Raw genomic sequence first — 22,644 nt, 5'->3', positions numbered from 1 at the left:
AAACCGGCCAAGTGCGTATCGAACTCTGAACTACATTACACCATGTTTAACAATGTATTTTTTTTTAGTGAAACGCGAATGAAATGTCTTTAAAAAACCCGTAGGGGTCGGATCAAAAACTAAGTAATTAAGTCCGACTCACGCTTGACTGCACATTTCTAATAGGTTTTCCTGTCATTTATATGTAAGGAACTATTTTGTGTATTTGTAGATCCAGTAGTTTCGAAGATAAAGGGGGGGATGGTAATTTTTTGCCTACTTGAATAACTTCTAAACCGTTTATTCTAAAATTATAAAAAAATATGTTATAGATTCTCACAATGAGCTCTTTCATTTGATATGTAACACGATATAGTTTGAAAAATATAGTTTTTGAATTTTCTCATTTACCCCCCCAAAGAGGCCCCCACATGTTTAAAATGCATTTGTTTACGTTACGTGTCCGTGTTTGGGTCACATATGTGTACCCAATTTTAGCTTTATTTGATCTAGTAGTTTCGAAGAAAATAAGCCTTGACAGATAGACGCACGAGTGAACCTATAAGGGTTCCGTTTTGAGTTTTTGAGGTACGGAACCCTAAAAAAGAACAAGAATTTGATAAGAAAATCTATGCTGGCGCTATCTGTAAATACTTCGACCGGCCAACCCCATCGTCAGTTAAGAGCCGTTACACACTGTCGACTGGTCGCCGGCGATTCAGTCGACGGTTAACTGTGACTTCCTATAGTTTATATAGGCGTTTACGCACTTAGTCGCCGGTCGCCCGGACGACTTTGCGACTCGCTGCATAATGGCGACGCACAAGCGACTGCTGGTCGCCATGGTTGAAATGGAAGCGTTCACACTGCAAGCAACTGTCGAGACGACAAATTTATATCCGTCTGTCTCTCTCGAACATAGTTGTGAAGAACACAACATGTTTTAGTGATGCTTGCGCTCGGCTTGGTCTCCGGGCCCTAGTTGCCTATATTGGTGTAAACCGTTCTTGTAAATAAATAAATAATAATGTTTTGGTCGCCAAGAGACCGAGTCGCCGGCGACTAGTCGACAGTGCGTTACGGGTCTAACTGTCCCTATGCTTGACCTTGTCAGCGGCGTTTATCTCTGGCATCTTATAGTCGGCGGTAGACGCGGGTGCGGGTGCGGGTGCGGGTGCGGGGGAGGGAGAGGGTACAAGCGCGGGTTTGGTGCAGGACTTCGAGATCGCGGGCAGCGGGCTGGGCGCGACGGCGGGGTCGGGCGCGCGCTCGCCGGGCTCGGGCGCGGGCACGGAGCGCTCGTGGGACTCGCACGCGCACTACCGCCAAGCGCCGCCGCCGCCGCCGCGCCCGCTCGCGCCCGTCTACTGCCGCTGTCGCCATCTGCTCACCAAGCAGGGCGCTGCCATGCTCTTCATTACGGTCAGTCAGTTAACCGGCTAACATACATTCTTGCGGTTGCAACAGCGGCGCGACGCAAGTGCGTACGACAGTGCGCGGTTGCAACCACAAGGACCCTTTGACCGCTAAAGACGTCAAGTGACGCGTGCGGCTACAGTCCGATATCAACATCCCGACAAGGCTCACGATGACACATCGCACACGATAGCCGTGGCGTCCAAAGGGTAGTAGTGTACTAGTTACTAGTTACCAAGTTTTTTACTGACCTTGCTGAGCGATAGTGATGTTTTAATAAATTGCAATACTAATTTCTAACATAACACTTACTAACGGAACATTATTTGATTTAGAAAGGAAAATTTGGTCACTAAAGGTAATCCTAGTTGTCGGGAAATAAGTCATTATGCATTATAGATTCAATGCATAATGACCTGTTTTCATGTGAGGATATTATTAAGGTTAACCAACTTTAAACTTCTATGTTTTCAAGTATAATGCTAATATATGAGCTGCCGACGCGACGGCCCACATGAAGGTGAGTTCATCAGGCTATAACTAAACCGAGATGCCGGGTGGGCCGCCGATGGCCCATATATCTCTTGAGTTTTAAAATTGGTTTAACTCGAAAATATCCTGTATATTGTTTTGTTTTGTGTATATAATATTGTATTCAGTTACCGCGATAGTTACTCGTGATATAAAACTATGAAACGGATTATATCGCGTATAATGAAATTTAAAATGCATCCTGATGTTTCGAACCCTTGATTACAGCGTTCGTTTCGGGTCATCCATTAATTACATCACACGTTTAGGGGGGGGGGGGAAGGGGGGGTCAAGAAAATGTGACATGTTGTGACAAGGGGGAGGGGGGAGTCACAAACTTTGTGAAGTCACATTAACTTCTTTAAATTATTTTATTCACTGTACAGTTAAATAACAAGTTTTTGGAACGATAATCGTTTTGAATAGTTTAATTTTCTTTCCTAATCTGTTTTGGCCTATAAAATTACCAATATTTCTTTTGTCAAAAATATTTTGATAGAATATTAATAATGAAATAAAACTATGAAAACGGATTATATCGCGTATATTGAATTTATAATACATCCCGACGTTTCGAACCCTTTACAGCGTTCGTGGTCAAGGGGTGACTGAGGAAAAATTACAAAGTGCAAAAAATACCCACATACTAAAAATAATGAACAATCATAGACTATAAACTTTAAGGCTGGTTGTAGGTACATGCAAACTCGGTCACCCGTTGACCACGAACGCTGTAAAGGGTTAGAAACGTCGGGATGTATTATAAATTCAATATACGCGATATAATCCGTTTTCATAGTTTTATTTACTACTGGACCACCTTCCTCGAGCGCGCCTTCCATCTCGCAAACCTATCTGGTCCGACTACCAGCTACAGGGCCAAGAGCCATTTAATGTCTCCGCGGAGTGGAGAAAGCAGTGGCATGAACAAAATGGTGACTCCAACACAGACCCCACTAAACTGCCGACTGGGTTTAAAGACCAACGGAAGATCTGGGTCACTCTGAACCGTATCCGAACGGGAGTAGGACGCTGTAATCACAACCTTCACAGATGGGGAATTTCACCGACAGCAGCCTGTGACTGTGGGGAGCCTATTCAAACGATCACTCACATTGTAGAAAAATGTCCCATGAGGCGATTTGCCGGAGGCATGCAGGACCTGTTAGCACTCACACCGGAAGCAAGGGACTGGCTACTCAATTTAGATATAAAATTATAATCATGTACATATATATATTTTTTTTTTTTCTTTTTTAGTATGACTAAAATTGTAAATCTTTATCAGGAATAAAGCCATACGATATAATAATAATAGTTTTATTTCATGAGTAACTATCGCGGTAACCGAAGACAATATTAGAATATTAATAATACTTAATTCGATTTGCCGATTTCATTGAAAAAATGTGACACCAGGGGGGAGGGGTTTGCCAAATGTGACCAAGTGTGACAACTTGACAAGGTCAAAAACCCTCGAAATTCGTGTGACGTAATTAATGGATGAACCCTTTTCAACTGGTGAAAAACTCTGTAATGTAAAGGGTTCGAATCGTTGGGATGTATTTTAAATTCATTATACGAGATGTAATCCGTTTTCATAATTTTATTGTATTTTGTGTATATGTTTAAAAAAAATACAGTCCGAGACCGAGAAATCATGTTCAATTCAATTCAAGTAATTTATTTCAGAATAAAAATTCCATATACAATTACATTTACATTTAAAATAAAATAACTAATCTTAAATTAAAATTATTGCTAAAAATGATATTATTTGTTGCATGTCTGAGTCTCATGGTGCGGATATATAAGCAGTAATGTTATAGACAGACATTGATTGAAATCCGTTTATATCTGTGACTGTAGCTGTGTTCGCTGGGCTGCGCGTCGTGCGTGTGGGCGGGCGCGGGGCTGCAGGTGTGGGCGCTGCCGGGCGCGGCGCGCGTGCGGCTGCTGCAGCTGGGCGCCGTCACCAGCGGCCTGCTGCACGCCGCGCTGCTGCTGCTGCGCGTCTCCGGCCTCGACGCGCTGCTGCCGCTGCGCTGGGACAAGCTGGTCAGTCACATACACACACCACACACAGTAGCGAGGCCGGAGTACACGTGTATATCTGTGACTGTAGCTGTGTTCGCTGGGCTGCGCGTCGTGCGTGTGGGCGGGCGCGGGGCTGCAGGTGTGGGCGCTGCCGGGCGCGGCGCGCGTGCGGCTGCTGCAGCTGGGCGCCGTCACCAGCGGCCTGCTGCACGCCGCGCTGCTGCTGCTGCGCGTCTCCGGCCTCGACGCGCTGCTGCCGCTGCGCTGGGACAAGCTGGTCAGTCACATACACACACCACACACAGTAGCGAGGCCGGAGTACACGTGCTGAGATTGTTTGTTGGAGACCCCGATGACGACTGGAGATGTACTTTAGCATTTTGATATGAACCCGCAAATCCCGTAGTGCAAGTAGTTTTTAATGCTTAGAATGTTGATGTGTGTCTTTCTGTAGCTCCCAAACGGTTGAAATGATTTAATTACTTATGTTTATGTTTTTGCTACTTTGTGACCCCGCCACTGGCTTATGGATCGCTAAAATCGACAGATTATTGAAATGGGCACTATTTAATAAATAAATAAAAATAAAAATAAAAAAGCCTTTTATTTCTGGGATGAAACTTAATCTAAATTTTTCTAAATGTCTAATATCTAATGATCACTCCAGAACCCTCCTAAGAGGTATAGGCCTCTTCCAGAATCTGCCATTTTCTTCGGTCTTGGGCCTCCCATATCCAGTTGGCCCCCACTGTTTTAATTATGTCGTCCGACCATCGTGCCAATGGCCGTCTTCTCTTCCTCTTTCCGTCTGGACCTTTCCAGGCCGTTGTGTGAAAAGTCCACCTCTCGTCTTGGAGTCTGGCAACATGGCCAGCCCATCTCCATTTTTGTTTCTGGGCCTGGCTTAGTGCATCTATAAGCTTAGTTTTTTCTCGGATTATGGAATGTCTGATCTTGTAAATTTTTCTTATTTTAAGTATACTCCGTTCCATGCCCCTTTGGCATGAAACTATGGTCCTTTTGGCCTTTGAAGTGAATTTCCATGTTTGGCATGCATAGATCATTGTTGGGAGTATGCACATATCCATTACCTTCTTCTTAAGCTTGATAGGTAGGTCGCTTTTTAGGGTTTCTTTTAGACTCCAGTACTTATTCCAGGTGTTTTTAGTTCTTCTCTCAATTTCCTGTTCGTTTGCATTTGGGTTGAAGCTTACTTGTTTTCCCAGGTATATGTATTGGTCGACATACTCTATATTTTCATTTTTTATAGTTATCTGATTTTTGTTGCTATTTGACATAACTTTAGTTTTGCTATAATTCATATCATTCAACAACAAGATGAATTAGAAAATATCACGAAGAACGAAGTATCAAAGGCCATCCAACTTCTGAAACTTGACAAAAGCCCAGGCCCAGACAACCTGAGCAACGAAGCCATAAAAGCCGCAGAGTCTCTCCTGTGTACTCCACTGACATTCCTATTTAACCTTATATTGAAAACTATAGAGATTCCAAGTCAATGGTCAGAATCAAACATAATACTGCTTTACAAAAAAGGGAATCCTAACGATGTTAACAATTATAGACCGATAAGTTTAATGCCCATCCTATACAAACTCTTTTCATCAGTTATAGAAAAAAGAATAAGCACCATCCTAGATAGACACCAACCACTTGAACAAGCGGGCTTCAGACGGGGTTTTTCAACAGTAGACCACATGGGCACTATTTAACAAGTAATTAATTCACTCCACCATATCTTAATCTGACGCGCTCGAGTTTAAAATACTTGGCGCGGTGGCGATTTTTTTTTACTATTCTGACGGGTTGTCCTGGACTCCCTGCTCGGTGTCAAGGACGTATACTTGGTGGAGGTACTCAACAGGATGCAAGGTATCCCCTATATCTTAATCTGACGCACTCGATCGACTCCAAAAATCCCCTCTTGGGCTCCCTGACCATTATAAATTTTCCAATAAATGTTGGGAGCTGGGGATAGCGAAAGAATTGTCAAAAACGCAATTTTCAATTCATGGTTGTTAGAATCTTTATAAATAGGTAATAAATTGTGCAGAGAAAGGACAACCTTGGTTAAAAATAATCGAATTTCGGTTTTAAGAGTCCCCGGCAAGCTCGGCCGAATTGCACCTTTTCATACAAACGTAGTTCCGCTCTCATTTTAAAACTACTTTTTGGATTGTAATGAAACTTTGCACATACAATGACATGAGGTATATCTAGGTCTGTAATTAGTTTATTTAGCTCCAGTTAATAAAACAAACCAAATAGAGCAAAAGCATGTTCTGTATGAAAAACTTAAATCTGCTGTATTTTTTTAACTATGATATCTGAATCTACATAAACTAATTAGAAAGAAAGAAGAAAGTAAAGATATTTATTGTAAAAACCTTCTACTAACAGCGCCACTTCAGTTACAAAAAAAGAACTTACTCACTAAACACTTAAAGGTACATGGTAGTTATAAAAATTACAGACATAGATATGCCTTATCCTATTGTAAGTACAAAGTTTCAGTGCAATCTAGCTAGTCGTTTTAAAATGAGAACGGAACTACATTTGTATGGAGAACCGAGCTTGTCGGGGATCCTTTATGTATAGCACTCTTATATAAATAAACAAATAAATAAAAATGTTTTGTATGTGTCTTCAGGGCCTAGCAGTGCACTTGTGGAGCGGCAGCACCCTCCTAGCCGGCGGCGCGGGCTGCTTGCATGCGCTACTGCAGCCCGAGTACCGGCCCGCGCCCGAGTCTCTCATGGCGCTGTTATACACTGCCTCGGTGAGTCACTCCGTGCACTTGTGGAGCGGCAGCACCCTCCTAGCCGGCGGCGCGGGCTGCTTGCATGCGCTACTGCAGCCCGAGTACCGGCCCGCGCCCGAGTCTCTCATGGCGCTGTTATACACTGCCTCGGTGAGTCACTCCGTGCACTTGTGGAGCGGCAGCACCCTCCTAGCCGGCGGCGCGGGCTGCTTGCATGCGCTACTGCAGCCCGAGTACCGGCCCGCGCCCGAGTCTCTCATGGCGCTGTTATACACTGCCTCGGTGAGTCACTCCGTGCACTTGTGGAGCGGCAGCACCCTCCTAGCCGGCGGCGCGGGCTGCTTGCATGCGCTACTGCAGCCCGAGTACCGGCCCGCGCCCGAGTCTCTCATGGCGCTGTTATACACTGCCTCGGTGAGTCACTCCGTGCACTTGTGGAGCGGCAGCACCCTCCTAGCCGGCGGCGCGGGCTGCTTGCATGCGCTACTGCAGCCCGAGTACCGGCCCGCGCCCGAGTCTCTCATGGCGCTGTTATACACTGCCTCGGTGAGTCACTCCGTGCACTTGTGGAGCGGCAGCACCCTCCTAGCCGGCGGCGCGGGCTGCTTGCATGCGCTACTGCAGCCCGAGTACCGGCCCGCGCCCGAGTCTCTCATGGCGCTGTTATACACTGCCTCGGTGAGTCACTCCGTGCACTTGTGGAGCGGCAGCACCCTCCTAGCCGGCGGCGCGGGCTGCTTGCATGCGCTACTGCAGCCCGAGTACCGGCCCGCGCCCGAGTCTCTCATGGCGCTGTTATACACTGCCTCGGTGAGTCACTCCGTGCACTTGTGGAGCGGCAGCACCCTCCTAGCCGGCGGCGCGGGCTGCTTGCATGCGCTACTGCAGCCCGAGTACCGGCCCGCGCCCGAGTCTCTCATGGCGCTGTTATACACTGCCTCGGTGAGTCACTCCGTGCACTTGTGGAGCGGCAGCACCCTCCTAGCCGGCGGCGCGGGCTGCTTGCATGCGCTACTGCAGCCCGAGTACCGGCCCGCGCCCGAGTCTCTCATGGCGCTGTTATACACTGCCTCGGTGAGTCACTCCGTGCACTTGTGGAGCGGCAGCACCCTCCTAGCCGGCGGCGCGGGCTGCTTGCATGCGCTACTGCAGCCCGAGTACCGGCCCGCGCCCGAGTCTCTCATGGCGCTGTTATACACTGCCTCGGTGAGTCACTCCGTGCACTTGTGGAGCGGCAGCACCCTCCTAGCCGGCGGCGCGGGCTGCTTGCATGCGCTACTGCAGCCCGAGTACCGGCCCGCGCCCGAGTCTCTCATGGCGCTGTTATACACTGCCTCGGTGAGTCACTCCGTGCACTTGTGGAGCGGCAGCACCCTCCTAGCCGGCGGCGCGGGCTGCTTGCATGCGCTACTGCAGCCCGAGTACCGGCCCGCGCCCGAGTCTCTCATGGCGCTGTTATACACTGCCTCGGTGAGTCACTCCGTGCACTTGTGGAGCGGCAGCACCCTCCTAGCCGGCGGCGCGGGCTGCTTGCATGCGCTACTGCAGCCCGAGTACCGGCCCGCGCCCGAGTCTCTCATGGCGCTGTTATACACTGCCTCGGTGAGTCACTCCGTGCACTTGTGGAGCGGCAGCACCCTCCTAGCCGGCGGCGCGGGCTGCTTGCATGCGCTACTGCAGCCCGAGTACCGGCCCGCGCCCGAGTCTCTCATGGCGCTGTTATACACTGCCTCGGTGAGTCACTCCGTGCACTTGTGGAGCGGCAGCACCCTCCTAGCCGGCGGCGCGGGCTGCTTGCATGCGCTACTGCAGCCCGAGTACCGGCCCGCGCCCGAGTCTCTCATGGCGCTGTTATACACTGCCTCGGTGAGTCACTCCGTGCACTTGTGGAGCGGCAGCACCCTCCTAGCCGGCGGCGCGGGCTGCTTGCATGCGCTACTGCAGCCCGAGTACCGGCCCGCGCCCGAGTCTCTCATGGCGCTGTTATACACTGCCTCGGTGAGTCACTCCGTGCACTTGTGGAGCGGCAGCACCCTCCTAGCCGGCGGCGCGGGCTGCTTGCATGCGCTACTGCAGCCCGAGTACCGGCCCGCGCCCGAGTCTCTCATGGCGCTGTTATACACTGCCTCGGTGAGTCACTCCGTGCACTTGTGGAGCGGCAGCACCCTCCTAGCCGGCGGCGCGGGCTGCTTGCATGCGCTACTGCAGCCCGAGTACCGGCCCGCGCCCGAGTCTCTCATGGCGCTGTTATACACTGCCTCGGTGAGTCACTCCGTGCACTTGTGGAGCGGCAGCACCCTCCTAGCCGGCGGCGCGGGCTGCTTGCATGCGCTACTGCAGCCCGAGTACCGGCCCGCGCCCGAGTCTCTCATGGCGCTGTTATACACTGCCTCGGTGAGTCACTCCGTGCACTTGTGGAGCGGCAGCACCCTCCTAGCCGGCGGCGCGGGCTGCTTGCATGCGCTACTGCAGCCCGAGTACCGGCCCGCGCCCGAGTCTCTCATGGCGCTGTTATACACTGCCTCGGTGAGTCACTCCGTGCACTTGTGGAGCGGCAGCACCCTCCTAGCCGGCGGCGCGGGCTGCTTGCATGCGCTACTGCAGCCCGAGTACCGGCCCGCGCCCGAGTCTCTCATGGCGCTGTTATACACTGCCTCGGTGAGTCACTCCGTGCACTTGTGGAGCGGCAGCACCCTCCTAGCCGGCGGCGCGGGCTGCTTGCATGCGCTACTGCAGCCCGAGTACCGGCCCGCGCCCGAGTCTCTCATGGCGCTGTTATACACTGCCTCGGTGAGTCACTCCGTGCACTTGTGGAGCGGCAGCACCCTCCTAGCCGGCGGCGCGGGCTGCTTGCATGCGCTACTGCAGCCCGAGTACCGGCCCGCGCCCGAGTCTCTCATGGCGCTGTTATACACTGCCTCGGTGAGTCACTCCGTGCACTTGTGGAGCGGCAGCACCCTCCTAGCCGGCGGCGCGGGCTGCTTGCATGCGCTACTGCAGCCCGAGTACCGGCCCGCGCCCGAGTCTCTCATGGCGCTGTTATACACTGCCTCGGTGAGTCACTCCGTGCACTTGTGGAGCGGCAGCACCCTCCTAGCCGGCGGCGCGGGCTGCTTGCATGCGCTACTGCAGCCCGAGTACCGGCCCGCGCCCGAGTCTCTCATGGCGCTGTTATACACTGCCTCGGTGAGTCACTCCGTGCACTTGTGGAGCGGCAGCACCCTCCTAGCCGGCGGCGCGGGCTGCTTGCATGCGCTACTGCAGCCCGAGTACCGGCCCGCGCCCGAGTCTCTCATGGCGCTGTTATACACTGCCTCGGTGAGTCACTCCGTGCACTTGTGGAGCGGCAGCACCCTCCTAGCCGGCGGCGCGGGCTGCTTGCATGCGCTACTGCAGCCCGAGTACCGGCCCGCGCCCGAGTCTCTCATGGCGCTGTTATACACTGCCTCGGTGAGTCACTCCGTGCACTTGTGGAGCGGCAGCACCCTCCTAGCCGGCGGCGCGGGCTGCTTGCATGCGCTACTGCAGCCCGAGTACCGGCCCGCGCCCGAGTCTCTCATGGCGCTGTTATACACTGCCTCGGTGAGTCACTCCGTGCACTTGTGGAGCGGCAGCACCCTCCTAGCCGGCGGCGCGGGCTGCTTGCATGCGCTACTGCAGCCCGAGTACCGGCCCGCGCCCGAGTCTCTCATGGCGCTGTTATACACTGCCTCGGTGAGTCACTCCGTGCACTTGTGGAGCGGCAGCACCCTCCTAGCCGGCGGCGCGGGCTGCTTGCATGCGCTACTGCAGCCCGAGTACCGGCCCGCGCCCGAGTCTCTCATGGCGCTGTTATACACTGCCTCGGTGAGTCACTCCGTATACTATGAGTAGCACACTCGAAGGGAAATCTGTTTGTTTGCTGAGGTCTTCTCAAGAGAGAGTATGGGGTTTTGTGGTATTGGGGATAAATGTGAAAAATATCAGACGGGAAGTATGGGAGTGTTTGAATATTTTGGTTTGTTGTTTCCAGGGGCTGGGTGTGAGCGCGGCGTGCTTGTGCCTGACGCTGGTGGGGCTGGCGGTGCGCTCGTGCGCGGCGGCGGCGCGGCCGCGCTCCCGGGCGAGCTCCTCGCGCTCGGCGCGCGCCGCCTACCGCGCCGTGCCCGCCCCCCCACCCCAACCCTCCACCAGCCGCCCGAACCCCTTATAGTGAAGGCCCCTCTAGTCCGTTAGTTCAGGAGGTGAACGGTTCGACTAGTCGGTTTGCACAAATTCTCCTAGTCCTTTAGCTCGGCGGGAGTGGGAGTGGGAGTGGGAGTGGGAGGGGGAGTGGGAGGGGTCGGGGGTGTTCGCTTGTAATCGGGTATATTTATCGTTCGGGGCGCCGCGCCGCGCCCTAGGTTTAAGGGAAGATATACTAAGATAAGATTGTTATAGGAAATAATTTTATACTGTCCGATCTCATGTGAGTGCCGTTTCGTTTGCCGTATCCGTAACCGTATGTATCGACATATCACATTTGGTTCCGCGCCCGGCTGCCGGCTCCCGGTGCGCCCGGTCCCGGTTGTACTTACGATCTCATAAACGAACTATGTGCGAGTGATTTTTACTTTTCAATTTTAATTATAATATATGGTTTTTATACAATTTGTTGTTTTATTTCGGCATCGTAACATATTTATCATTGAATCCTATAGGTATATTTTTTCTACTCATCGAATATAATCTGTGTAATTACAACTTCATATGCAACACTATAACTTTACTCTTTTTTTTATTTAGTAAAACTTAAATCTTTCATTACAGGTTTTGTCTAATGCGATAGATAAGCAACAAACCAATAATCAGAGTTATTGCCAGTATAAATATAAAATTAACTGCCGTCTTTTTAACGTTAGATAGTCTATGGCACTTCCGACTCGAGCATAAGAATTTTATCGATACGGTTTAGTCAATTATAAAAAATATGAAAATAGTACTTCATACATTTCGATAAAATATTTCTTATTTAAGGAGACTCGATTCAATGCAAATTAGCCTCCTTAACACGCTGCTGCGTCGCATCTGCTTTGTGATTGGTTGGCCAACAAAAACATTTTAGATTAGATTAGATCTAATCTAATCATACTCTTTCTTTAGGTCTACAAGTCTATTACCCTATATTGTAACAACTTTTAATATAAGAGACTGTTTGTTTCTAAATAAAGAAAATAAATAAATAAATTATGATTAGTTTTAAATGTACAAAAAAACCGGCCAAGTGCGGGTCGGACTCGCGCACGAAGGGTTCCGTACCATTACGAAAAAAAAAACAGCAAAAAAAATCACGTTTGTTGTATGGGAGCCCCATTGAAATATTTATATTATTATATTTTTAGTATTTGTTGTTATAGCGGCAACAGAAATACATCATCTGTGAAAATTTCAACTGTCTAGCTATCACGGTTCATGAGATACAGTCTGGTGACAGACGGACAGACGGACGGACAGCGGAGTCTTAGTAATAGGGTCCCGTTTTTACCCTTTGGGTACGGAACCCTAAAAATATAGTACCTCTAGCAGTGTTAGTTACACCAAGATAAGTCTGCAGCGGTTTTGATAGCGCAGCTGTGATTTTAAACGTCAAAATAACAAATATGTCTGTACTGTCAAAATCGCTCCAAGGCTCGGAACCGGTTTTTTTCAAAACCCCGAAATAGCCCAATATTTTTAATTATTTTATGCTCTTTACGTAGGACGTTACTGAATCATGTGGTTAGGTAACAACTTCGTATTATTAGATTGTCCCATTGAAAATGAAATAATAAACCAAAGAACGAAATGGAACGTAATAATACCGGTATTTTTTGTATAAAGAAAAAACCGGTTCCGAGCCACCTGCAGACTTATCTTGGTCTAACGCTAGGAGTATTATCAAACAATGGACTAACTCACAACGTTCAATGTAGGTACCTGATATATACAATTAACAATTATGAGGGATACAGCGATAGGGATTGTAAAAGTCTTCCTTGTCACTGGTTTGAACAAACAACATAATAGATTCGTGTTAGTGACAATATTAACTCGACCAAGGTCGCCCGAGGTCTAACGTTAGGATATCTCTTCACGATCATGCTTGTCCTGTTGTGTACTAACAGCAAGACTAAATTCTTTTAAGGCTGAATATATTTCCTACATGATTTTAAACTTTGTTTCAAAGTGATAGGGTTCAATTTTGCATAATTTCTGACACCCTTATGCCTTTATAAAGGGTTCTAATCCACAGAGGACCTTATTACAATAAGAATCACAAATCGTCAGTTAACAGTATGGACGGTGGTACTTATCAAAACAAATCACAGCTAAGTATATCCTTTCGTTATCAATACTGAATTAATACAATTAGCGTTATCTAAAGCCGCAGAAACGAGTCCGCATCGCTCGCGCACACCCGCTGCGCTCCTGTTCATTATCAAACACCTCTTTCCATTTGAAAATCTATATTGTAATATTTAATACTACATTGGTTATTATGCTCAAAGGTGAAAAGGTTCACAGACAATTAAATCACAAGGAGCTGGCCAATTAATCGCGAGGAACTGTGTACCTAAATTATCATTTTCAAACTTCAATCCAGGGGCGTAGCTAGAGGAAATGGCGCCCGGGGCAGGCACCAAATTTGCGCCCCCCCCCCCAAACGTAGCCTGTAGACCCCCGAACTAACCGAGTTCGACGCGGCGGGAACAATCAATGTTTTTGAAAATAATTTTATATTTTTCGCCCGTTTTGGCGCCCCCCTTGGACGGCGCCCGGGGCACGTGCCCCCCCCAGCCCCCCCCCCCCTAGTTACGCCACTGCTTCAATCTTTATGTGGAAAACTTACTGAATCATTATAAAAGGAATCATCAGGAAGTTATCATCATCATCACCACCAAATCATCAGGAAGTTGTAAAAGTGACCAATCGTGGTGAAAAAATGACTATATATTGTTGATGTTTTATGTGCATCAAATTAGGTACCCGTGTGTCCTGTAGTGAAATTGAAGATGGCGGCAGACACGGAGACGGAAGTGCTGCGGAAGTATTACTCCGACAGCGACTACTTGAGTTCTCCCGAGGGAGTTATGAAGCTGATAGCCATCGTGAGTATTTGCCGTACTGTATGTCAATTTATATGAGGGTACAGGGCCAGCAACTCGCATGTGACACCCCTGTGTAGTTGCTATTTGCGCATGTTTTTTTAACACTGGGTTAGATTAGAACTTTGTTAAGTACACTCGGAACAGTGTACCTACAGTAAAATTTCAGATCGATATTTTTTTTACCAAATGTCTGTATTGAGTCTAAGTACCTATAGGTACTCCTTCCATGCATATTCCGTGCTAGTCTTTAAATAGGTACACTCAAAGAGTAAAGTAAGTATAATAGGTACCTACAGTAATTCAGAAGATCTTTAGGGGAGCCCCTTTTGCTGTACACACAATCTAATACTTACCTAGGTACCTAATACTTTCTGCAATATAGATATCATCTCATGGGACAAAGAATGGACATACCTGTACAACGAGTTGTCGGGGAATAAGTAACAGAGTACTGGAGTATATGCTACTTAAAACGAATCATGATATGATAATACTATTACTATGACTGATTCTGTGGTAGTAGATAGTAGCAGATTAAAGAATTAGCCACAGATCTTAAAATGGTCAATTCTATAATGTTCTAGTCTGTCTATCTGAAAAATACCGATTTCATGCCTAGAAGTGAAAACAAGAGAACATTTCCAAATCATAAATCATTTCATTTATTTCATGTGTCTAGAAGTGAAAACAAAAAAACATTTCCAAATGTTCTCTTGTTTTACTTGTAGGCTAGGTAAGTTATTAGACTGGCTAATTGAGTAATAGTTGAACTATAACCATTGCCTTCATTTTCATAATTTGGTGTAGATTATCGATCGCGATAAGCTAATAGATTCTGAATCATAATAGATAAAGATAACGATAAAACACCAATATGCAGCATAACTCGCTCCTAGTGTTACCAAGGACTAGCATCGATGATTCGATGCAATTCTTGACATCGTAGTGATGGCTATATAGGTAGTCGAGTACCACTTGCTGAATAGTAAAGTGGGTTGAGTTTCATTCAAATATTGAGCGTAGTGAGAGACCAAACAGCACGCGGAGCAGAAACAACTTTGATCACACGTTTTTCACTTTCCCCTCAAAAACGAGAAGAAGCTTGAGGAATCAAAATGAAGTCAGAAACTAAATCTCTTTTAAAGTTTCGTATGGGCACTTCTCCCTAACATGATGATGATGATGCTCTCCTGACCGATTTCGGCCACAGCGACTGTGTGCTCTGGAGTAGGCAATTTTTAATTCGCGTTATTAGCGTGTAGCTGATCCGCTCTCTGGTGCACCCTTAGGTGGCTCACGTACCCTAACATATGATTATGATAACATATCAAGGGTAGTATGAGACCGAAACTTTTCATTAAGTACATATATGTACACACCTACCACCTTACCTACCCAATGCGAAGTTACGAACTCACGTACATGCTACCTACATTTTTGACTGACCATCGGTGGAGCGTGGGGCTTTACAAATATGTATAATGTGCGATTTTCCACACATTTTTAGAGCAGCAAACTACCTACGTAGTTTACCTTAGTAGCTTTCTGGTTTGACCTGCTTACATGGTTTAGCTAGATCCTTTTAACAATAACATTTCTGAAAAGATGTCCCTAAAATCCTGCCTGTACGTATTTCAGCTGGGCTGCCTGTGTTCAGCCGTGCTGTTCCTGGCGGGCGGGGGCTGCGCGGGCGCGATGGGGCTGGCGGCGGGCGGCGCCAGCGTCGCCGTCATCGCTGCTGGACTGTTGTCTGTACAGCTGACGGCGACGCTGCTCGGCGCGCCATTGTACGCGCCGCAAGTGTGGCTCTACTCCGTGAGTAGATAGAAGATTAAGTAGGTAGGTACCTACGGCGGTAGGCTGTCAAAAGCTAAAAAATCTTGCGTGCCTCCTTAAAAATTTGGCAGATAACGGGTTGGTACCTATCTATTACTTGGCTTAAGGTAGAGAAAACACGTCATGGGGAATGTCTGCATGGGCCCACACAGAACAAACCGCCTCGTGAGTAAATTGCCGCGCGGAGCAGCTCCGTTTGTGTAGACCAGGTGTAGACGTACCTCTCCGAGGCATTGCCTTCTTGCAATGTGGCGTTTTTTGAGAATCGGACATCCAGTAGGGTAAAGAAAGCAAGTAGTACATGGTAGACTAAGAGTGAGACTCGAACTCCTACCTATGCTCAGCAGTGGGCGATAAAAAGGCTGATATGATGAGTCCAAGAGTGGACGCATATGGACGATATTAGTGACCGACTTATGTTGTTACAGGATGTGGTGGGCAGCTCGGTCCTCGGCGCGCTGCTGGTGCTGAGCGGCGCGCTCAGCGTGACGCTGTGCGAGCTGCGCGGCATAGTCTCCTATGTGCATGCTGTGAGTTTTGAAGCGTTTTAGTTAGGCCCTTACTTGCTGGCGATTTGGCGATCTACCTACGGAATTCGCAAGGGCGTCATGGAGCAAATATCGATTTAGGTATAAGTACTTCACACCACACTACGCTAATGCGACGCGCGATACGATGCTACGTGCAATAAGTTGATTTGCTTGGTTGGATAATTTCCTTTTACCTTCACACAGTATAGGTACTTTAAATATAGGCATAAGCGTTATTTAATGAGATCTGCATTGGAAAACTTGGATAGATCCCCTTTTCTGATGTACTACTGCATTTTTTTTGTAGGTAATGTAATTGTAAGTAGGATGATCTACAACATTTCCTTGTTTTCTAGCCGCTAGCAGCGTGCAACGCGGCACTAGTGATAGGTGGTGCCGTGGTCACATACACGGCGGTGACGCGGCGCTGGGACGCGGCGCGCGGGCCCGCGTGGGAGCCCCGTCGCGAGCCGCCACAGGATGTCGATGTTTGACAGGCCACGGCCAGTCGTCAGCGGCCACACACCACGGGACCACGGCCGCGTGCAACACACTAGCCCGCCTGCTGCTAGCTGCGAGCGAGCCTCTACAGAATGTCTGTGTCTGGCGGATCACCGAGCCAGGGACTGCACTGCTGCAAGGCAACGCGCTAATTACATACCTATATTAACTGTGCTGCGCTTAGTGACCATAAGGTCACTAAATAAACTATCTAGTTGTATAAAAATGTAAGCATATATATGTCTTTTTTACTACTCAATAAAGATATTTTTTTTTAATATATTATATGTCCGAAAAGGGGCGGCAACAGCTTGGACTTTTATAAAGTGATTTTAATACTTCCAAAATGTGTAGCGAAAGTGAAACAAACTCTTATTTTAGTACTCTTATAAGTCATACCATTATTTTACCTTAATGAAATTTAATCGCGTTAGAATACTTTATTACGCTAAATCATTGTAGGGACTATGTTGTGCCAGTGTTATGTGTAGTGTGTAGTGATTGTACAATCAGGTGAGTTCTCTGTGACTAGAATAGTAATGTGGGTGAAGTGAATACCAAACTACTGTAACTACTTTTTATATTTTTTATGAAAAAATTGTACATGTGTAAGAATTATAAACAAACAATAAAAAATATAACAATACCAACACCTAATGCTTATGATTTCTAAATAATTGAACTGGGAATACTTTATTCATAAGAGCTATATTTCATTTAATGTACATAATATTATGGCCTGTAATATTTGAGATTTCCACTATAATTACTTATTTCTATTTTTAATTGGATGGATTTCACAAAAATGCAAATTTGAAAGCTGTTATATGGCCACCAGATTATATATATCAGTCTTTTATATATACATATGTACCTTTTTATTGCACTTTTCATATGTTTAAAAGGAATGTTATTATTAAGAACAGAATGATTGTAGCTGCTATGCAAGTGAGGCTAATCATGTAACCCTTTATTGCGCACACTTAGGCTAAGTACGAGTAGGTTCACACAGCGTTAATTTTTCCCGTATACCGTATTCGATAAAATCCCGTATACGGTATACGAGAAAAATTAACGCCGTGTGAACCTATAGCCTTATATATTAAACGGAAAACATGACCACCCTATCACAATAACATCATATTTTAGTATTTTTTTCTTATGCAGAATTTTTATGACTTTAAAGGGGCAATGAGGCTTGAATCATGTATTCTTTTTAATCTGAACGTTAAAGGGTTAATGGTAGACTGGTTACCACCTGGTACCTGTTTGTTCTCTATTAGTGCCACTAACTACTAGTACTTGCAGCAAAATACTTCTGTATCGACTCTATGACACTCTCGGCGCGGGGCTTCTCCGCTACACCGGCAATCTCTACACCCAAATTCTCAATCTTATGTGCAGTGGAGTTGCCAATGGCAAAGTACGGCAGGTCAGTTAGTCGGTTGCTGAACGTCTGCAGCTGCCGGTGGATGTACTCGCAGCCCGAGGGGCTGAAGAACACCATACAGCACGGGTCATGTGTGGACCCATTCAGCTCCATCAAATCTGCTTTTAAATTGTCATTCTCCTTAGTCTCATAAACAGTTAGCGAGTCTACCGAAATACCTTTAGATTGAAGGATGGTCGGAAGGGTTTCAGATCGTAAATTTCCGCAGGGGAACAGGAATTTGCTAGAGCTCGCAGTTTCTTTCACAATAATCTTAGCGAGGTTCTCAGCATTGCCGGCAGTGGTGCCTAGGGCCTCGAGGCCGAGCAGGAGCTTGATCTTGTGCGCGGCGGCGTCGCCGACGGTGTAGACGCGGCGCGCGCTCCAGGACACGAAGCGCGCCGGGTCCCAGCAGCGCGCCACCGCCTCGGCCGCGCGCGCGCTAGTCAGCACCAGCCCCGTGTACTCGCCGCGCAGCGCCGTGCCCAGCGCCTCCAGATTTACGCACGTGAACTGCAGCGGCTCCACAAACATCGCCTCGTAGTTGTGCTCGCGGAAGGTGCGCTCGTACTCCTCCGACGCGCCCTTAAACAGCACCACCTTCTTCATTGCGTCGACTCAGCTGGCGCTCCTTTGTGTCGCGCGGCCCATGACAGGTGACCCTGAGGAACGAGGAAATACCGTGAGAATTTTTGCGACGTAACTGAATTAATGATGCGATCGCGAAACTGCTTGTAAACAAAGCTCGAGTTACGAACGTAGCCAAAAGTGCTGTGTTAAATAAGTCCAGCTAGAAAAATAACGATCTGCCCTTACGTTTCTTGGAGTTCCGTTCGGCCCAGTTGTTTTTTAGGTAGAAAAGAGAATTGAAAGTTTTAAATATCCTTTGTATTTTGACGTTTCCGTGTTTCTCGAAGTGACAGATATTTGACAGTCTGACAGATCTGTTTTTTAATTTCACAAAAGACGTTCGAGTTGCTTTTGAAACCGCGAGTAGTAGTGTAGTCTCCTCGAACACGCGAGTCACGCTTACGTTTCGTTTCACGGTTCTATCATTATTTCGCTGTTATATTACTTTTCAAACCGGAGAGGAAAAAATCTTGTCACTGTATTTTATAACGCCGACCAGATCCATTTTGACCTAATTAATAATAAATTATATTTTAAAGTATACCAAAAGATTATTTATGTTTGCTTCACGATCGAGTTACCGCTGACTTTGTCAGGCAGCCTGCTCAGCAGCGGACTCGATGGCGCTGCACTGCCTGCCTTGCAGCAGCAGCGCATTGTGGGTGCTGACGGCGGCGTTTGTGTTGCTGTCTGTGCCGACTTCCTACATTCTGCCAAAGAAATCATTACAAGATGGTATTGCCGTAAGAGAGAATGGTGCGCTTAACCTAGATGTCGGATCACCGGAGAATTCCTTCACGGTTGAATTATTTCAATCGTATTGTCAATCTGCAGATCTTGTCCCACATATTATAATGCTTGTCATCGGCATCACTGTTTACCTTTTCGAGTGGATACACAGAAAACTAATGGAGAGAAGGATATTTAAGGTAAAGCAGGCTCTTCCTCTTTAAGATGTAGATGTGGCCCTAACGACCCTGGCGGCAAGTATGTTATAACTTTCCACGAAGGCATTTCTAAACTCGAACTTTGCTAACGGGTGTAAATTATTTGGTAAGAAGTTTGACGCAGCAATTTGTAAGTTGGACCTTTAGGTGCGTCGCCAAATTGGGGGAAGATCTCGAAGTTCGCTCGCCCGCGACCGAGCTGAGTCGCTGCTAACATATTTTGCATAAACATCTTTCATTAGGAAATTAATTAAGACACCCATCTACATCACAATGGTTTCAGCCAAGGCCAGGCATAAAGGCAAAATGCCGTTCTCTGTCACTCACAGCAGAAACTGTCTTAAGAAGGATAGATCTATTAACACGTTATATTTAGATACTTTATCGCTTATTCATCAGCTCCGTAAGTTCCTCGGCGCGTCGCTGGAGCGCCTCCGCGACGCCGACGAGCGGCGCGAGCAGCTCGAAGGCACGCTAAAGCTCGCACGCGGCGCCTCCGCTGAGTACAACATGCTTTTGTTCCTGCTGCTGCGCGCAAGGGACGGCGACGATGACAATAAGCTGCAACTCTGAACTCGGAGAACATCTATATCCTTTTTCAGGACACTGTCTGCTGAAAGGGACAGAGGAAGGAATGTTTTTTCGCTGTCCTTAATAGCACAGTGTCCGGCGAAAGGGTAGAAGTAATAACCCATAGTCAGCAGCGGAATAATCAAGCGAATACATCAAAATGGTCTGTAAGCTTTTCTCTATTTACTGTAGACGTACGGATCATTTTGCGCGTTACCACGTTTGCTGCTGTGCAGTCATCTGCAATAATATTTGTCGGAATAAGGCTTTAAGAATATCTGTCTCTTTGTTAGGCCTGAGAGCGTTTTCACATTGTCCGATCTGATGTCGGATGTCCGAAAGACCGCTGCTAGTGTGCCCCCTAGTGTGTATTAAGTCCTTTTAGTTTTGCATTAACGCTTTCTTTTTAACAATAAACATTTATGCTCGTAAAAAGCACTGTTTATATCATGTTTCTTCATGATAGTATCTGACATCCGATATTGGATCGGATTAAATGTTAAAACGCTCTTAGGCTAGATAGATTTTAAATGTTGTGTTATTGCAGATGGTTACAAGCAAAACTTCTGATCATCAACGTCTTGATGGTGAATAGGTGTTTTCAGTGATGTAAGTAAATGTTTGTTTGCGGGTTTTATAGCGTAATGCTGTTTATTTTAATGTAAATTATCGTATTAAAGTTTTTATTTAATTTAACTCAACTGCGCTGTTTTGAATACTAATTGTAATAGTAAAATTATATCCCTTTAAATCAGCTGAAACCGTGGAAAAGTTGGCTGCCCGATAGAACACTGAGGTAATTATATTTTTTAACCTGAAAAGGATTACAAAGGTCTGGATCGAAAATGCTAAAGATAATGAGGAATATAACTCCAAACAATACTTGAGTTTTACTGTTTTGTCGTACAACGACATTGGAAACGCCGTGTTCTCATACTACCTTCTGGTAATGGGAAACAGCAACCCTTGCACTTCAGCCACGCTTCCACGCGTCTTAAATTACGGCTACCTCTACTAAAAGCTAAAAGTACCTACTTACTACTTACCTATATAACTACTACTGCGCTGCGTGTCTATGCCGCGCCTTTACTTGCACCCAATGATATTGAAAAACTACTTATAGATATGTTATACTCATGGGTCTCTATTGTTTGACATAATTATTGAAAGTCATAATGTAATGATTGTCATATTATCATTAGTCATAATTTGGTTTTTCTCAGAAACGCGTAACTTTTCAGGATTGCCATAAAACAAACCTAACCTAACCTAACCTATCTATAGGATAATCCGAGGAAAATCCTGAAAAGTTAACGGTTTCAGAATTATGACTAATGATAATATGACAATCATTACATTATGACTTTCAATAATTATGACAAACAAAGGGACCTCTTACTCATACATATAATGGAGCAGCACAAAAAATTCTTCCATATTTTTCTATACCTACTTACGAAGAAATTTGTTTTTTTTTTAATATCATTTTTCGCATACCATTCATATTTGTCATACTCGTTGTTAAACATGAGCTTGTCTCTTTCTCTTTCGGTGAGCGGGAGCTCGTTAGCTCGTGCACATTGCTCGCTTGCCCAGGTGCGAATAAAAGCAACTTGACCAATTTGTCACAAAGTAAGCGCTTCAATTTTGAAACGCCTATAACGTATCTTGAGTTGTAATAAATCATTGCTTGCAGCTCGAATTGACTGAATTGATTGGATTGGATTGATTGAATGCTCGCATCAGAGACGCGGGCGCGGGAGAGTAGAGTTCTTGAGGGAACCAGTCTAACTAGTTGGGAAAGTTGGGAACAGTGCCATATATATATTTAAGTGGTCAAACTATAGTTGGTCAAACTAAATTGTCAGTAAATAAGAACAAAAAATAAAATATACTCATCCTTTTCTTTTGCGTGCTTGTAGGTACTAGTGTAACACAAAGATTGTATGATTCTCTCTGTCTATCTTTGAAATGAGACAGTCCTTTGATTTGTCAATACTACCACTACTTTTATTTGTTTTTCGATAAAAGCACCACAGTTTTCGAATCATTGGATTAATGAAGTCTATTCTTGGTCTAATGCCATGGCTTGGCTTAATATTTTAACAATGTAAACCAAACTTCGACTTCTCAGAGAAAATAACGGATTTCATAAGCGATTATCTATCTGGTGTAATGCTCAATGCTCATTATGCTGCCTGCAATACGGCCACATCTCAAAATTTTAGACTATTGGAGATTAAATCGGCCGAAGCCTTCGTATACCTACACCTACAACTCCGCCGGCCAGCTCCATTGCGTACCATGTAATCGCATCTTCAAAACCAAGATTGGCTTCGCAAGCCACATT

General features: G+C 46.5%; 3 protein-coding genes across 3 annotated transcripts; 2 read left to right on the top strand and 1 right to left on the bottom strand.

Annotated features, from left to right (window-relative positions):
* The first annotated feature begins 13,730 nt into the window (after positions 1–13,730).
* Positions 13,731–16,711, top strand: LOC134749639 (uncharacterized). Its single transcript, XM_063684656.1, has 4 exons — positions 13,731–13,851; positions 15,490–15,666; positions 16,116–16,229; positions 16,574–16,711. Exons 1-4 carry the CDS (start codon positions 13,756–13,758, stop codon positions 16,709–16,711), a joined length of 525 nt encoding a protein of 174 aa, XP_063540726.1. The 5' UTR covers positions 13,731–13,755.
* A 582-nt stretch (positions 16,712–17,293) lies between these two features.
* Positions 17,294–19,070, bottom strand: LOC134749714 (uroporphyrinogen-III synthase-like). Its single transcript, XM_063684731.1, has 2 exons — positions 18,964–19,070; positions 17,294–18,809 (listed from the first exon to the last, which is right to left on the bottom strand). The coding sequence occupies exon 2, from the start codon at positions 18,754–18,756 to the stop codon at positions 18,007–18,009; it is 750 nt and encodes a 249-aa protein (XP_063540801.1). The 5' UTR covers positions 18,757–18,809; positions 18,964–19,070; the 3' UTR covers positions 17,294–18,006.
* Positions 19,071–19,104: 34 nt separating this feature from the next.
* On the top strand, positions 19,105–20,337 carry LOC134749715 (uncharacterized). Its single transcript, XM_063684732.1, has 2 exons — positions 19,105–19,706; positions 20,124–20,337. The coding sequence occupies exons 1-2, from the start codon at positions 19,398–19,400 to the stop codon at positions 20,295–20,297; spliced, it is 483 nt and encodes a 160-aa protein (XP_063540802.1). The 5' UTR covers positions 19,105–19,397; the 3' UTR covers positions 20,298–20,337.
* The last annotated feature ends 2,307 nt before the right edge of the window (positions 20,338–22,644 follow it).

This window comes from Cydia strobilella, chromosome 18 (assembly GCF_947568885.1).
Source record: "Cydia strobilella chromosome 18, ilCydStro3.1, whole genome shotgun sequence".
Taxonomy (NCBI): Eukaryota; Metazoa; Arthropoda; class Insecta; order Lepidoptera; family Tortricidae; genus Cydia; species Cydia strobilella.
This window is presented reverse-complemented; position numbering and strand designations above follow the sequence as displayed.

What these genes read in the sequence shown, in the direction of transcription:
- LOC134749714 (XM_063684731.1), bottom strand. Translation starts at nt 18,756, where the DNA reads ATGAAGAAGGTGGTGCTGTTTAAGGGCGCGTCGGAGGAGTACGAGCGC.
- LOC134749715 (XM_063684732.1), top strand. Translation starts at nt 19,398, where the DNA reads ATGGCGCTGCACTGCCTGCCTTGCAGCAGCAGCGCATTGTGGGTGCTG. An exon ending in TGGAGAGAAGGATATTTAAG is followed by an intron (nt 19,707 to 20,123) that starts GTAAAGCAGGCT and finishes CTTATTCATCAG; the next exon opens with CTCCGTAAGTTCCTCGGCGC.
- LOC134749639 (XM_063684656.1), top strand. Translation starts at nt 13,756, where the DNA reads ATGGCGGCAGACACGGAGACGGAAGTGCTGCGGAAGTATTACTCCGAC. An exon ending in CGCAAGTGTGGCTCTACTCC is followed by an intron (nt 15,667 to 16,115) that starts GTGAGTAGATAG and finishes ATGTTGTTACAG; the next exon opens with GATGTGGTGGGCAGCTCGGT. An exon ending in TGCATGCTGTGAGTTTTGAA is followed by an intron (nt 16,230 to 16,573) that starts GCGTTTTAGTTA and finishes CTTGTTTTCTAG; the next exon opens with CCGCTAGCAGCGTGCAACGC.